The following is a 16,309-nucleotide window of genomic DNA, read 5'->3' on the forward strand; positions in this document are numbered from 1 at the left end:
GCACAATCAAACGGAGATAGATGTCTGAGTTCGTCTCCGTCTCTTCAGTCACCTTCTCCCTCTTCCCTCTAATTGATTTGTTTAAACCCGCGCTCGCGGTAGCTTCCCAAGTGTTAATTTTGCAAAAGAAAGCCGAGCTAAATTAGCTGTTGAATAACTGATGTGAATGCTTTATTAATGCTAACAGTGCGCTCCTTCCTGAGCGCGGGACAGGCGTTCACTTCAATTAACTCGGCTCCCTAATCTTTCCATCTCGGAAAGGAAATGATAAATTAATATTCCCGAATGCTAAGCGGTGAAAGGTGGTATCCGGGCAGAGTTACTTATACCGAATTAACGCATCTCAGCTGTGACATTAATCACAGGCGGGCCCACACTGTACTTGTCATCAAGGCGCATACCAAGGGCCGTGTCACAATCCTACTCCCCCTCCTTTCTTTCCCCGTCACTTCCTCCACCCACTCTCTCCACTCATGTCACCTTAGCTACCGCTGATGACAAATGCTAATTGGAGTCAGGATGAAGGCTATATCCGCCAAGCCGCTGACTCTGTCTAACATTATCTTTCCACCCCAATGTCACTGGACATCATTGGCTTGGACATGTCTTTCTGTCTATACAGGCCTTGTCCTCCATGCCCGAGAGCGCCCAGATGCCCAGGAGGCACAGGGACTATGAAGACAGCTCGGGCAGCTGCAACAGCAGCAGAACGTCAGGCTCGAACACTGAAGAAGAGGACGAGAGCACCAATGACCTTCAAGAAAAGAAGGTCTCCATTGATGTCGGGGAGAGCCGACAGAAAACCTCGGAGCGTTCCAGTAAGTCCCTGTGAAGGAAATGATTCTTTATTAGTGCTCATCCGGGGCCTGTTAGGACCACCTCCACTATGCTGCACTCATTCTCCTGCTTTTCTATCACGGCCCCTCGCCAGGAAATCATTCCCTCGACGCTTTTCATACGACCACGAAGGCTTCGTAATTACTTAAACAAACTTCTGCCATTGTCACAGACATACTTCCACACCCTCAAGCCTTTTTTTTTTTTTTTTTTTTTTCGCTGGCCAGACCAACTCTAGACACAATTATGCAATCTAGTGGTGTCAGCTGCAGCACTAACCTCAAATTACAGATGTAAATCTCGTTTAATGCATTTGTTTACCTAATTAATACATGAAACAGGCAAAATCCATCTTTTTTAATTAGGGTCACAAGGATCTGATGGTGCAGTCCAGAGGCTGTTAATTTGACTGGCTGGCAGTAGTGGGTGATAGCTTGAGAGCTCTCTCGACTCCCATAGATGGTGGCTTTAATGAGCTTTTTTGATGTGTTTCAGTCTGCTAGTCAGTAAGGAGGCCCAGGATTTCATCCTGAATCAGGGAGCCTGACTGAACTGGGTTTACCTTGTAAAGAAAAGCAAACAAACCTGAAAAGGTTAGACTTTACCATTGGGGTCTACCAGTGAACATATAGTCCTTTATAACCGTAATTTCTCCTCTTCACCTGCCTTTCTGATGCCTCACTATCACACCATGCCAGCGTGTATGGGAGTGTCACAGGGCCAGAGCGGATTGTTGAAAGATTTTTTTTTTTTGCTCGAGCAAGCGGTCAAACCCTCCAGTTTTTCCATTAGCTCCGGAATGAAGGACAAAGCCGTGATTTGGCTGAAGTTTGAGGGGTGAGCGAGTCGCCGAGGCTGGAGTGACTTTGACGCCCCGTCTGGGGGTGGCCTAAGCTAAGCCCCTATAATGCGCACGACTTGGCAACTTCCTTCCCTCAAGACTCGCAGGCAGAACACAGAGGCCGGCTGGCCTGTGGACAAGCTGGAGGTCGTTCAACACTTCGGCGCGCGTGCGGGCAAAAGCTGCTACGGCTCTTAATCCGGAAACTGCCGAGCCAGGCCACTAAGACCAGCACATGCCTTGTGTGATTAATGGAAGCCACAGTTGTTTTGTGTTGTGTTGTCAGGGAGGGGGGAATTCTGACTTCATACACTCCTCAGCTCAGGTTTATCAAGGATTTTGTGTGTATCTAAGAGACAATTATTTGTTTAACTCTCAATATTATCATCTATTCTGTCAGGAACATTAAAAAACTTTCTTTTATTCTTTCTCTCTCAGGCCGTGTGCACTGGAAGCCTCCTCCCAAACCGGAGAAAGTGGGCTCAGTGTCTTCGCCATCGCTCTCGGGACTGATCCGCCGCTCTGTCTCGTGTCCGCGCTCCATCTCTTCGTTGAGTGGACAGTCGCCCAGCAGTGACAGTAAAGGCACTGCGAACAAAAGTTTGCCACAGATGGGAAGCACTGGTGTAGCATCAGGCCATGCAGGAGCTTTGGCTCCGCAAACATCATCGGTTCGGCCCCACACAGCTCTGCGCTCGCACTCGCTCAGCCGCAACAGCTCTGCCCACAGAATGCCCCACAGCAGCAGCCTGGGCACGATCCACTCCACCACGGCAAGTGTAAAACACACGTACACACACACACACACACACACACACACACAAGCGTTTCTGCTTTTTCCATACCAGATATTTTAACCAGTTACCATCATGAACCAGACCAATAGTTTTACCTGCTGTTATAAATACATGAAGCAGGTAATGTCGTTTGTGTATCAGGGTCAGTGGAACACAGTGGGCTTTTGTATGAAGGGGGCGAAGACACATCGACACGTCGCTCGGATCTGCTCCGCATCTCATCGTAACACATGCACATCCCTTAACACAGACCTCATTTGCTCCCTGTAACATGTGCCCCAGCTCACACACACTCTCTCTCTCTCTCTTCTTTATGCTAATCTGACTAGCCCCTAAACTCCCTCCACTCAGCGGCGCGCCTCTCTTTAAGCACTCTTTGTAACGAGCGTTAAGATGTCCCACAGTCAGAGCAGCACTGGCACTTTTACACTCCGTCTCACAATCTGACAGTTCTGACACGCTGAGCCAACCTCCAGTCACCTGGGCTCATCTGGCACAGCAGGTACCTCTGGGATCCAGGCTGGAGCCGGCAAGCGATCGCTCGCGGCTGTGCCACTCTAATTGTGGCATCCTCGCCTCGCCTCGCTCTCCGGGCCTGCGGAGAGCGGAGAGGAAAGGAAAAGCTGATGACGGAAGGAGAAAAGGCGGCGTGCACTAATTCATCTTCATTGCGTTTTGTGTGTGTGGATGTGTGTGTGTTTGCGTGTGCGTGCGCCACAGGGAGAGTCCCTGCTGAACGCGAGGAGCAAGGAGCAGGAGGCGGAGCTGACGCGGCAGACGCTGGCCGCGCTGGGGGAGTTGCGCATACGATTCCCAGGGAAGAGCGAGGAGGAAGCGGAGGCCGTGCTGGACGAGGTGAGTTAGTATACCGCTCTCCTCTCGTTCCCCCAGCTCATTTGTGGAGAGTGCTGCCTGTAGCACCGACTCTCAATCGTTCTCTCTCTTTCTCTCTCTTTCTCTCTCTCTCTCTCTCTCTCTCTCTCTCTCTCTCTCTCTCTCTCTCTCTCTCTCTCTCTCTCTTTATCTATCTATCTATCTATCTATCTATCTATCTATCTATCTATCTATCTATCTATCTATCTATCTATCTATCTATCTATCTATCTATCTATCTATCTATCTATCTATCTCTTTCACTCTGTTTAGTTCTGTACGTAGTGTCATTAGCCGTCCACCTGTATGGTTAATGAGAGCGATTAGCTGGCACCATGGAAAACGCATCTGGGCAGCAGCACCTGTTCGAGACCCTTTCCAATAACATAACAGTTTTGTTTTTTGCACTTTCATAAAGGGAAAAATTGAACATGTATGCAAGTTTTGTGCTTACTGTGTCTCTCATGAAATACAATAAAAAACCTTTTTGAGTCATCATTCAGAAAGAGTTCCTAACTCCTAATATGTGTCCCAAATACCGCATTTCCAATAAAAAAAAAAACAAACACCCTCAGAAATCTGTTGTAAACGAGGAAGCGGAACGCAGTCATTTCGATATCCAGGTGCATCACTGTGTAATTCACGGCCTCCCGATTAGTATGGAGCAGATGCGAGCCTGAATGAATTATTACCGATTTATCCAAGAAGACGAATTTAACGTTTACGACCATATCAATGCCCGAGTGCTCCACCGTCATCCTTTATTGTGACCACGTCCACGCTTCGTTTCCTCCGCGGAGGAACGAGCCAGAGATTTGTCTCCTCTCGCAAGTCTGCAGGAGAACGTAAATAGAATATCAGATCCGTAACGCGGGGACAAGGCACGCTGATGAGAGATCTGCCTGTTCGAAATTGATAATCGTAGTGTAGTCACACATTAAGATTGATCTATGAACTAGTTAAAAACGGATAAAGGAAAAGATAAACGACACCTCGCTGCGGAAGGAAAGAGGAAAAAGAACGCCGCGTGGTCTGTTTGTGTCAAGATTTGTCTTTGTTAATGCTTGTGTTGCAGAGAAGCATTGATTTTTATTTTAGAGTAGTCAAAAAAAAAAAAAACTGTTACAGCTTAGCAGGGTGATGCTTAGGGAGCGCCTGAGGGGGGAAAATGCACTGACTATAAGCAACTTAATAGGAAACGCATACTTAATAGGACAGCAATGTTGTCTTTTGTCCCAAAATGACTGTAATTCTTTTTTTGTTGATGTTGTTGTTGTTATTGTTGTTGTCACCCACAGATTTTAAACAACTGGAAATATCATAAACCAAAAGTGGCTTCTTATTGGCTTGTGAAGTTGGATGCCACCAAACAAAGAAAGGTAAAGTGTCGTCAATTCACTCACACAATCTCACAGTTTTATACGACTTTCAAATGAAGTAAATGATCGATTTTTGAGTTTGACATCTAAGTTAAAGCGGCTGGAAGCGAAAAACTAAATGTTTGGTGACTTTTCTGGAACTAAAAATGTCCATATTTGGATGTATTAAATAGTCACATGGTGCCGTGTGCCTTTTATTTTTTTCTGCATGCGCACATGAAATCGTCATGGACTTGACGTGGGAGCAGCGCTCTCGTTTCGGTTCTTCACTGTATATGATTCTGACTGCTAGGTCTTTTCTAAGTGAACTGACACCTGAGCTTTATGTTCACATCTCTTTATCCCAAGTTATAGCAAACCCCAGACCAGAGAGAACCACATATATTGGTTTTCATTCTATTTCACTATATTTGTAACCTAATCTACTTACGGGGGGAAAAAAAAACAAAAATGGCAACCCTGCCAAAATTTGAGAGAAGTCTAAACGAATTACGACTCTGATTATCAGCATCATCCACATCAGTCTCTGTCTAATCACCTGCGGTGAAAGTAACTCGATGCATTTAGAACCTCATCATCATCATCTCTTCACTCGACTGATCTCTGTTCATGCTAACATGAGTTATGAAAATAATTACAGATTAACACAGTCAGTTCCGTTCAGTAAGAGACGTTCATTTCGCACGACAAATCTTTGGTCGAAGGGGTTCGAAATTTTGCCGGACACGTAGGTGCTCATGTTCGTGAGAGCTCGATTTGCTTACCGAAGCTTTAATCGTATATATGTATGACTCGAAGACTGGTTAGAGTTCAAAGGTGCTAATTGTTATGTTTTTGGTCTATAATTTACATCTTCACGATCAATACTCGTTACTAATTAATGAGCAGAGTGAAAGAGCTGAAAGGTTCTTCAGTCCTCCAAAGTACAGCATGATGGGAAAGTTAACACACCTGAAGTCTGGACTCACTTTTGACGACGTTCCTGTTTTTTTTTTTTCCAGCTCTCCAGAATATGCTTAATTAGATTTTTTTTTTTTCCCCCAGTCAAAATGTTTTAGTGGACAGAAACTCGCATTGTGCACTATTTTCTGATGAGGCAACAATTTTTGAAAAATATTGCTAATTGATTAAGAATTGTTATATCAGCAGTCTTGGTCGTTCTCAGAGTGGGAGAAATGTCAGAAAGTTCTTACAGTTCTCTGTTGTAATGTAAGACTGCTGATGTATGGACTTGTCACGTGGACTTGTCTTTTCCAAAATAACCAGCCCGAGGTTTTATTCAGTTGCAAGGAGCATGCATATTAGGGCTTTATCAGCTGAGTGTGGCAGAGTGAGAGCAGCTTCTCCTGCAGTGAGATAATCAGCCGTGTTTAACGCCGTCTTTCGGGAATGAAGGAATAGTTACATTGAACCTGATGATAATTATTATTAGTAGTAGTAGTAGTGCTCGTAAAAGTATTGAATAATGCACTCATATATTCTCATGTTGGGTTTGATCAGACTTAAAAACCCATTCATATTTATTTCTTCATACAAACCAACCCAAAGTTTGGCCGAGGCATATATTCGTGTTCTGTCATGTTATGTTCAGAATAATGGCATGAATTACTGTGAGAATCTGGCTCCGCTGGGTTGCTAAGTAACAGCTGCTCTCACCTTTTCTCACTATGCGATCGTCCTGGCTTCTCACAATTGGCTGCCAGATGGGCCGTACATACGCTACGCTCTTGTCATGTCCGAACGTATAACCAATTAATTTAACTTGCTGCAACACCCGGTACCAAATAATGAACCCGCGGTTCCTTGATAAGCTTCAATGTCCTCCATCGTATCGCTGGACTACTATACTGTTCGCTTCTATGCGGTTTGTGAAGGACACTGGGGATTAAAACGAGCTGGCGTATTGCTGAAGTTGTTATGTAAGGCTGCAGCTATCGATTGTTTTAGTAATCGAGTATTCTACCAATTAGTCAATCGATTACTCGAGTAATCGGATAAGAAGTACTTTTTTCTCCATTAAAGAGCAACACTAAATATACAAGCGACAATAAGACAAGTCATTGAAACGTTTCCTTTTGAAAATAATTTACATTTTAATGGCTAAAGTTGCAATCTGGGAAAACGAAATCCATTTATTTAATAACGCAAATACAAATTATATAAATAATTCGCCTCAGTGCTTCTTTTAGTCTAACTCCATACGGAGCACCGTGTTTCTCCACAGACCATAATTACCGACGCAGGGGCCCGGAAACGGGTGGTGCGTCAGTAATAATGGTCTGTGGGGAAACACGGTTTTCTGTTATATCCATTATGTACATCTTACTCTGTATAGACTCTGAGCAGCCACAACATTAAATCCACTTGCCTAATATTGACCAGGTCCACCCCTAGCAGTATTTTTGTTCCAGTGAAGTAAATAAAACAGCGGTTGACTTTGAGGTCATGCCGGAAAAACGGATGGAAAAATGCCTGTCACGAAGCTATTAGTCTCCAACACTTTCCTCCGAGTGAAGGAACTGAAGCTTTTTTCTTTTTATATAAAAGGAAAACTAAATAAAACACTCATTCAAAAGCCTCATTAAGGCACACTGATAGAATTTGCTTCACTCAACATCTGCATTTCATTGACTCTGAACATGTACTTTGCATAACGACAACAAAGTTGAATTTTCAATTTTTTTTGTAATGTTAAGGGCGGGACAATTAAAATTCCAAATGAGCATTTGATTGGACGGCAAAGTGATGAGAAGGGCAGGATGATGTCATCGTAACTGTGGGTCCATATCGGTGGTAGAGCGAAGTGCCATTGTTATATCATAATGGTGTAATCAACTTGATTCACTTTACCTGTCAGTGGGTTAAATGTTATGGATGATGCGCATAATCACGAGTCAGCCACAGAAAAAAAAAAGGACCCGTGTCGGGCTCAGTGCAGGGCTGCATGCACCAATTCACTGCAGTCAATATGATTGGTTTATGTGAGCTTCTTGCAGTTGGTAATTGATTATAAGTCTGTTAAAAGCATTAAAAATATGGATTTATAATTCTGAATTACTGTATTGTACAGTATGATGAATTATCTGTAATGAAGAAGTAATACATCGGTATCAGATCTCAGAAATCTTTCATACAAACAGTGATAAGTAGAATGACATTTATTAATATGATATTATACCAGAGTTCCACCCGGGAATTCACGATTTGGGCAACTTTTAAAAAAAAAAATAAATAACACTGTGACACAAATAATCACAAATTGTCCAAATGTCCTTTAGTCCAAATGTGTATTGAAATATATTTACAAAAAACAATAACAATGTTTGGCCTGCATTTCTGTTATTGTTAGGATATGCTGTACTCTCGTATCAAGCGTTAATTTCTAGGCAGGCAGCCAGTTAATGTGGATTGAACCCAAATTGCGAAATTGAGACAAATTTGCAACGATAAAAGAAAGCAAACAATTCATGAGAATCAGCCTCGATCTATTTAAAGTAAATCAGGTTATAGGATGCTTGTTTTAAAGGTAGTGAAAACAGCGGAAGCACAAACCAAACGCAGCAAATTGCATTACACTGAAAGAACCGTGTGGAAAAAAAAAATGAAACGAGCACATGCTTAGCTCAAATCTGAATATGAATCATTGTCTCCAGGTATCGACTTGTATTATGAATTTCATTAACCAATTCTCAGGAAAGCCCTAAGTATGTAGTATATCTCTATATTTAGGATTCTTTTAATAGACGCTTATGATCGTTTCGCCCTTTTTCTTTTTTTGTGAAACCTATACTGTTAGATTGATTTAAAAGTCCGATTACTTACACAGATTGTCATGTGTGATATTAGCTGAAATATAAAGGATCACTGTGCAGAAAAATTCTCACAGGTGATCATTAAATCTGAGTGTCACATGACAGAAAATTAGCCAGCCAGTCTGTGGGACCGTTAGTGTTCTTGAACCTGTTTAGTCTCAATTTAGACTTTGAATGACATTCTAGTACCCATCGTTCAGCCTTGCACTCCAATCACTCTATTCAACCTCTGCACCTGTCATCCCTCCCCCCTTCTACCCCTCGTGACAGACCCAATTGATTGATTAGACCTGCACCAAACCTGCATTCCTGCATGAGTCTTTATGACTGTGACTATAGAAAGTGAAAAAGATACTGTTTTTATTGTATTGCATATTCTGGCTCTGGTGATGTAATGCCATTTATGTGTCTTTACTCATGTGTTTCATACATGAAGGTCCTGGACATTGTCCGCACCAACGTTCGTTCATTGCTCCAAAGGATCTGGAGGGAGATGGACATCGACAGTTTACGTCTCCACCGCCTTTTTAGCCGTGTCTTCAGTCGCCTGCTCTGGAGCCACGGTCAAGGCCTGTGGAACTGTTTCTGCAGCTCTGGGTAAGGAGCTCTTCCTGAAACATACACTGAGCGAATCGATTCGTAAACAACGAACGGTGTCGGATAATTGGCCGAACGAGTCAATTTAGCTCGAGTTGTCAAAAGGGTACATAATTCCTTATCAGCCACAGGAAAACATGCAGCTCAAAACAAAAACAACAAAAAAAAGTACCTGTCATGAGCTTCGGTTCATTTTCAAATCCTTTTAACAAGATCCCAGTGACCGTGGCGTTTTCTTAGACAGGTTGGTTTGTGTATTTAAGAAACTGTTTCTCTCCTGAAAAGTTCATGCACAAAGAGAATTTGCTGTGGTCGGCAGAGCTTCATTAATGTGAGAGGTCAGAAGAGAATGGCCAGAACGTTCTGTGCTGACAGGAGGGTAATGGTAACTCATGTAACCCCTCTTAATAAATGTGGTGAGCAGAAAAAAAACAAACCTTAAGGCAGCTCAAGACCTCATCAGGTTCCCTACCTGTCAAGTCAGGAATCTTGGGTTCACTTTAAAGAAAGACCCGACGGTGTTTTTTCACTTTTCGGTTGTCCAGTTTTAGTGAATCCGAAGCTCGTGATCTGTTTGATGATTCTGTGCATTGCGTTGCTGCCACCTGATTGGCTAATTGCATAATTGAACAAACGAGCATGCGTGCAGATGCTGCTAATATAGTGAATGGTGCATGCATGTTTCCAATATTGATGGCAAAAAAAGAAATAAAAGTTTAAAGGGTTTTTAACTTGTGAGTTTTTCTGCCCATCAAAGGTTGGACGGTTTAGTGCACGTGCTCAGGGAATTCTATTGTGCGCTTGTTTTCAGTAGGATTGCAGCGATTGCTGTCAAAACAGTACATTTTACGTTCACTGTTCCATAAGGAAAAAACTAAGAAATGCATAAAATCCCACCCGTACCCTTCTATTCATTTCTTGTGTGGGCAGTCTAGTGGGTCTACAAGGTTTTTCTCCAACCCACTTGTACGTATAATTGACAGATCTGGAGATATGTAACCACCCAGTTTTATTTTAACTTAATGAGAGTATGCATGGCACTAGGGGATTAGTGATGGTGCTAAGCACCCCATGCTGCTGCCATTTAATCAGGGCCTGGTGCATGAAGGAGGTCTGTGGGCAGCTAGTGCTCAGAGGAAAGCCCAGCATGGGAGCATTGTGAAGGCCTCCTCGCCTGTAATGCACTCTCAGATCCCCAGCTATTATATTCCTTCATCTCCACAATCAAACACAATCACCGCTGCCGTCCAATGACTTTGAAAAGAGAAAGACGTTATTTTAGCTCAATATTTTCCCTTTTAGTCGGCCCACGCTGAGGACCTGGCCCTTTGAATTCTTTTTGACACTCATTCATCAAAGTGTCTGCTGAGACAGAAGTCCTGGGGTGTTTACTGAATTCTTTGTGGAAATTTCTGGTATTAAGAACTTTTGCCGCTTGTATCTGCTCACACTTCCAGAAGGTCATCGTGGGAGAGCATCTTCAGCAAGAGCAGCGAGGTGGTGACGCCGCAGGAGTTGCAGTGCTGCCAGCGCTTGGTGCAGCTGTGCCGCGACTGCCTGCTCGTGGTTTACAAGTTCGTCGCGGAGTCACGAGGGTCGCTGACTGGCCTGAACCCAGAGTGGGATGACCCCAGGTAATCCCCCTCCCCTCAGACTTTCTCTTCTCTTCACACATATTTTTTTTTTCCCTATCTGTTCAACCTTGGTCCCCTGTGTAGCAAAGTTCAAGGGGGAGATGGCTGGGAAAGGGGCATATCTGACTCTTCAGCTGCACGAGAAGAAGCTGTGAAGAGAAAAGAATGACCCTCAGATTATCACTTAATTTAGTAGGCCCCCTGAGGCGCAGCTAATTCAATTATAAAAGAGATGAGCCAGAGCGAAATAATCTGAAGAGCTTGTGCACAGCCTGCTTCCTGTGGTCTATAGCTGCAGATAATATCAGAGATTTTTAAGCCTATATATTGCAACCGGCATTTAGTTATTTTTACCAACACCTGTGTAATTACAATAAATAACGATTTCATGTGTTATTCCAAATTAAGACTTATGTCTACATGTATATCTACAAGACTACATGTATATGACTTTTCAGCCTGTAGTTTTAGTACATTGTACGAGTCTATTTCAAGGTCCTGCCCATATTATATATGTTGCCTATTTGTACAAGTTTTTTTTATAATTTTTTTTTATTCAAAGGGTGCTTGAGTCCAGTTCTGCTTTGGTCATATCGTTGCTTAAATATACCTAATTCACCTCAGCATTTAAACACCAGGTTTAATTTAATTACACTTTGGCTAGAATTCACCAGAAATTGTTATACACTCGACCAATTCATATCCTCCCTTAGAACTAAACAGATAAAAGTGTTTGTATGGGCATGGTCTCCTCCATTTTTCTCCTCCTCCATTAAATCTATGACCCTGTCTTTCTGCTCTTGACTTGCGGACTGTGGTGAAGCTCGCCCTCGGCTGCCGGACCAGTCTCGTCTCGTGGCTCGACCCCTTCCTCTTCTACCCTTTCTCTCCTTGACGCAGGTCTTTCTACTCTTTTGGATCAATCCCCCCCCCCCCCATATATACAGTCTGTCCAGACTGTAACCACCCACCCTCATGCACCTGTTTGCCACTTTTGCTCGCTTTGTTTCTGAACATGGCATCTCGGAGGGGATGCTGACTAAAATGAAAAAAAAAAAAAAAAAGTTTTCTAAGAAAGCAAGCCAGCCATTCCTCCATCCTCTCCACTTACCATGGCAACAAGCACCCGCTCATTCGTCACAGCGAATCGCAACAGTTTCACTGCATGGTGCATGACGCGCACTTCCATATCTTTCCCAGGACATGCCTCATTGACGGCTCAGTGGCAGAACGGAGCAGGGGGATGACAGATTAGACTTTTCACTTAGCCGGCATATGCTTTGCCTCGTTAGGAAAATGATGTCTGAGTAGGGGCATGGCACCATATTGCTGGTGACCCCCCCCTCCTTTCAACAGCCACTCATCCTCCTCTCTGGCATGTGCGTTGCCTCCCTACATGCACCCATACGCTGCCTGTCCTACATCTGCCTCCACTTGCCAGTCTTGGCCAGTGGAGAGACACAGGGTCCAGAGCCATCAGGGTGGCAGAGACAAACTCTCAAGGCGACTGTGATGTGTATGTGTGTGTATATATATATATATATATATATATATATATATATATATATATATATATATATATATATATATATATATATATATATCTCCATTATATATAACAGATATCACATGTTTATTTTTCGCCCTCAAAATCCATCTGCAGCACAGTGTGGCAGGACTATCGAACATATATTTTAAAACATTAAACACGCAAACTGACTGGAGGTACGTGCGGATCTCCAAGTCATTGTGTGTAATTAGGAAGACCCGCACATTCTCAAAAAAAAAATAATAATAATACAGTTAGACAGCTGCTGGCTCTCAGGGGGTTTTCACTGGCAGGTTTTCCTAAGAACTACTCAGTGATCAAAAGCCAAGGACCTGGTGGAAGCATTATAGAGGTCCAATTAAATATTGCCAGCAGCCTGATTGGACTCTGAGTCACGAAACCGCGTTACATGCATCCTTAAACAGACACCTTTGTCAGAGATTTATATGGGAAATGGAACCGTTGGGCTTGAAAAATATTTGTGAACCTTTTTGAAAATAACGGATTTTGGTCCAGAAATGTAACAAAAATCACACTTTTTAAAAAAAACATCTGGCACACATTTTAATTTATTATTTGTCTTAGCAAAATCATGGATTGAGCTAACCGGTCAAATTCTAAAGTATTGACATTTAGGTATGTTGTGTATGTTGATATTTGTGCTTGATAGAAATATACCCCCTCATTCATTACTGCGCATTGGTGAACGGGCTGGACGTACAGTCGTTAATCTACATTCTAAAATATCTGCTTGACAAGCACTACCAGTACTCTTGAGCAGTTTCAAGGGCATTCTTCCTGAACTAAATGAAGTTAATTTGACTTTTCACAAGTCTCCTGGGTATGGTGCCAATGCAGCAGAAGCCCTCAGAGCAAATCTTTTTTAGTATACTTAGAAGAAGCAGCATGGCTAATTTGTCCTGGGGATATTATACAAGGAAGACTGTCACGAGTACCATGATACAGTGACAAGCCCAAGGGTTATTTTACAGTTACTGTTACAGATATTTTTTTTTTCTTTTTTCAGTCCTGTCATATTGCACTAACCAGGTGTAGGTCATTTGGTTAGAGCAAAGCAGTGTGTTAGCTTTCACTCACTTTTAATGAACAAATAATTTAAATGTCCTCATTAACAACCCGTGATGAGTTCCGAACAGCTCTCCTATGTGGGTCATATCCTGTCTCAATTGTTTCACCTCCACGTCTCATTTCAGGCCCTAATTATCTGAGCCAGTATCCACTTTCGGACACTCTTCCCCTGTTAGATAGACGTAAGCAGCGCTGATGTGAAACAACGTCCCCCCGCCAGTCTATTAACCCGAGGCTTGTTCAGCTGCCCCGAGTGAAGATGCAAAATGTCACTCATCATTAAAAACAGACGGCATTTACACAAAGGGATTAGCAGGAAGACAGGGAACGTGTTGGGTTGGACAGTATCGAGCTAAAGGGCGGGTTTGCTTTATGTTGTCAGATTGCTAACGCGGCCTGATCTCCCCGTGTGACCTTTTGCAACTCTAATCCGGTTTCCACATCTCCTGTCTTTCCCCCTGTCCCTGTTTCCCATCTCTCTGTGTGTCTAGGTATCTGGTGCCAGTGACCTCCCAGTTTATCATCAAGTGGCCTTCCTCCAGCTCAAGCCGGAACGTGGCCTCTCGCAGTCTTTTCACCACCCGCATGGGCCACTTCTAATCCACCCTGGGCCCTCGCTGCCTCCTGGGGAGGAGAGGGGCACAGATCCTTCAACTAAACCCCCACCCGTTGGGGACATGCTAACTCTGGAAGCATGCGAAAGGGGATTTTGCCAGTCCGCATTTTTATATGTAGTCGTTGGCGCAACAGAGGCAGACAATTAGACAGTCCCTCCCTTGAGTTCGGCTTGTGCCCCTGGATCTCGGGTATAAAAAAAATAAATAATGGTCTCCTGTAAAATTATTCCCCTCTATTAAACTATAAAATATACGGTTCACCGTTATGGATTCATATCACGGACTTGCAAAACACTCAATAACAGCGTGAATGTGTCAGTAAAAAGTAGATGGAACGGGAATCGTACGTATGCTCGCCGTCGAAGAAAGATAACACACGACGCTGTTTTTCTTTTTCGCCGCTTGCTATGTTTGCCAATGGCTGGTGCTGTTTTTCTTCAACGATTTTATTACATTTTGCCACAGTACGTAGTAGTAAAAAGAATTTAGAGGAGCCAGAATGAAGGACAGGTCTTCTGATTACACACCTCTGGGACGAAAGAGACAAAAGAATTATGCATTGCTGCAGCTAATAGCGTTCACTTGTGTATGGCCTGTACATAGTCCTTTAAACTTGTTTTTTTTTGTTTGTTTTTTTCAACTGACTAAGAGGAAATCATTGCACATCAGAAATACTTGAATTTATTTATACTATTTATTCGATTGGAAACGTTTTCATTTACATGCACTAACATCAAATTTGAAAAACATATATTGATTTTGTGCAATTGTTTTTTTTTGTTGTTGTTTTTTTGTATGTTAAGTTATTATTATAATTTTTATTTTTTTTGTAATATATTAAAGGCATGAGAATGACTACTGTAGGTCTTTGCTAAGCTGCCATGTTTGTGTTTTAGCAGCTATGCCCTGTATTTTCTCAAAGCCTGTATGCAAGTACCAGTGCAGATTGTGGCGTGCCAAGACTTAAGCACAACCAGGAATGTGTTAATGGCTTCTAAATTGAGGTTAGTGAGTAATTAGAATGCTCCGTATGACAGTAGGTAGCGTTAGAATTTCAATTTGAAAAAGCTCCTGGTAGCTAATTTTCAGGTAGATTGTATCCCGTAAAAAAAATAAAAAATAAAAATAAAAAATGCTTATGCGGGATATTTTTGGTTACGTCCTTCAGCAGTTCTTTTTTAATGAACATGGCGACAACTTTATGCTAAGATGCCTATTTGTTTTTTGTTTGTTTTTTTTCCCCTATCCAAAATTTTCCTTTGCCTGGATTTCATTCATGTTCATTCTAGATAATGATTTTTAAGTTTAACAGCAATAAAAAAAACTTGTGGTTCTATATTTTTTTTTGTTTTATTTATCGTAAAGCCGTTTTTGTCTCATTTCTGTTCACTGAGTCAAAACTTTTTGCTTTGGGCTTTCTTTTTAATCTTAATGCAATATGAGGTATTTTTAGAATTTCAAAACAACCGCGCATACACTCAAACCTGCACAAATCCACGCTTCCGTGTCTCATGTGAAACTCCGAAGAGCAACCTCGGTAACCTTGTCGTGTCATGCCCCGTCTCAAGGCCAGGGGAATAGATGTGATCCTGTCCCTTATTTACACTAGTGCACTCATTTTCAGGCTGCCAACCTTCTTTTTTCTTCTATTCCCCTCCCCCTTTACATCTCTTCCTTCTCCTATCTGTCAAGTGTGGTGCTGTAGAGTCATGACCTTGAAATTCTTCCTTGAACAATGGCACTGCTTTCTTCGGAACTGACTCAGAAACTTGAGGACTATTCCCCTGCTCTCTGGTGTTAAATCCTTGTCACCCAGCATGGTCAGCTAGTGGGAACCGAGCTAGTTTCACCTGCACTGGAGTGTGGACTCTATGTAGGTTCTTGACGGTGACCCACTTTTAGGTATTTTTAATACTATGGCTATCAGACGATGTCTGAGTTTGATCACACACTGTATGAATGCCAATCAAAAAACTTATTAAAAAAAATGTGTTTAATCCTGTTTTTCAAACAGTGCAAACTCACTTTATGAAGACAAAAAAAACAAACAGATACCTTCTCTTCATAACTTAAACACCATTCTCAATCCTGAAAAGGTTTGTCATTACAAACTTTACGAAGATTTGTGCATCATAAGATTTGTGCATCATAACAAAAAAGCTATTAAAATCACAATTTACATAAAGTTTGATCAAACCTTCATGTAATAATTATAATATTTGTACAATTTACTATTTTATCTTCGACGATTTTACCCATCTTTATAATTTTATTTAACAAAACA

The 16,309-nt window shown here is 42.3% G+C and overlaps 1 protein-coding gene across 4 annotated transcripts in view; it reads left to right on the top strand.

Annotated features, from left to right (window-relative positions):
• The window catches only part of ttll7 (tubulin tyrosine ligase-like family, member 7), a 55,612-nt gene extending 40,251 nt beyond the window's left edge, over window positions 1-15,361 (top strand). Inside the window, exons 15-21 of one of the 4 annotated variants that reach the window (XR_014536331.1) lie at window positions 623-818; window positions 2,117-2,455; window positions 3,196-3,330; window positions 4,647-4,727; window positions 8,976-9,136; window positions 10,594-10,770; window positions 13,900-15,361. Coding sequence is in view for 3 of the 4 variants with exons in the window: in XM_083558457.1 (XP_083414583.1) it covers window positions 623-818; window positions 2,117-2,451; window positions 3,196-3,330; window positions 4,647-4,727; window positions 8,976-9,136; window positions 10,597-10,770; window positions 11,594-11,783 (1,272 nt within the window). In the remaining variant the exon portion in view is untranslated. Of the gene's footprint in view, window positions 1-622; window positions 819-2,116; window positions 2,456-3,195; window positions 3,331-4,646; window positions 4,728-8,975; window positions 9,137-10,593; window positions 10,771-11,593; window positions 11,869-13,899 lie in introns of those variants that run through there. The other 3 variants (XM_083558458.1, XM_083558459.1, XM_083558457.1) reach the window with 3 other exon arrangements.
• Window positions 15,362-16,309: the final 948 nt, after the last annotated feature.

The sequence above is a fragment of the Silurus aristotelis genome (genome assembly GCF_946808225.1).
Source record: "Silurus aristotelis genome assembly, chromosome: 13".
NCBI lineage: Eukaryota > Metazoa > Chordata > Actinopteri > Siluriformes > Siluridae > Silurus > Silurus aristotelis.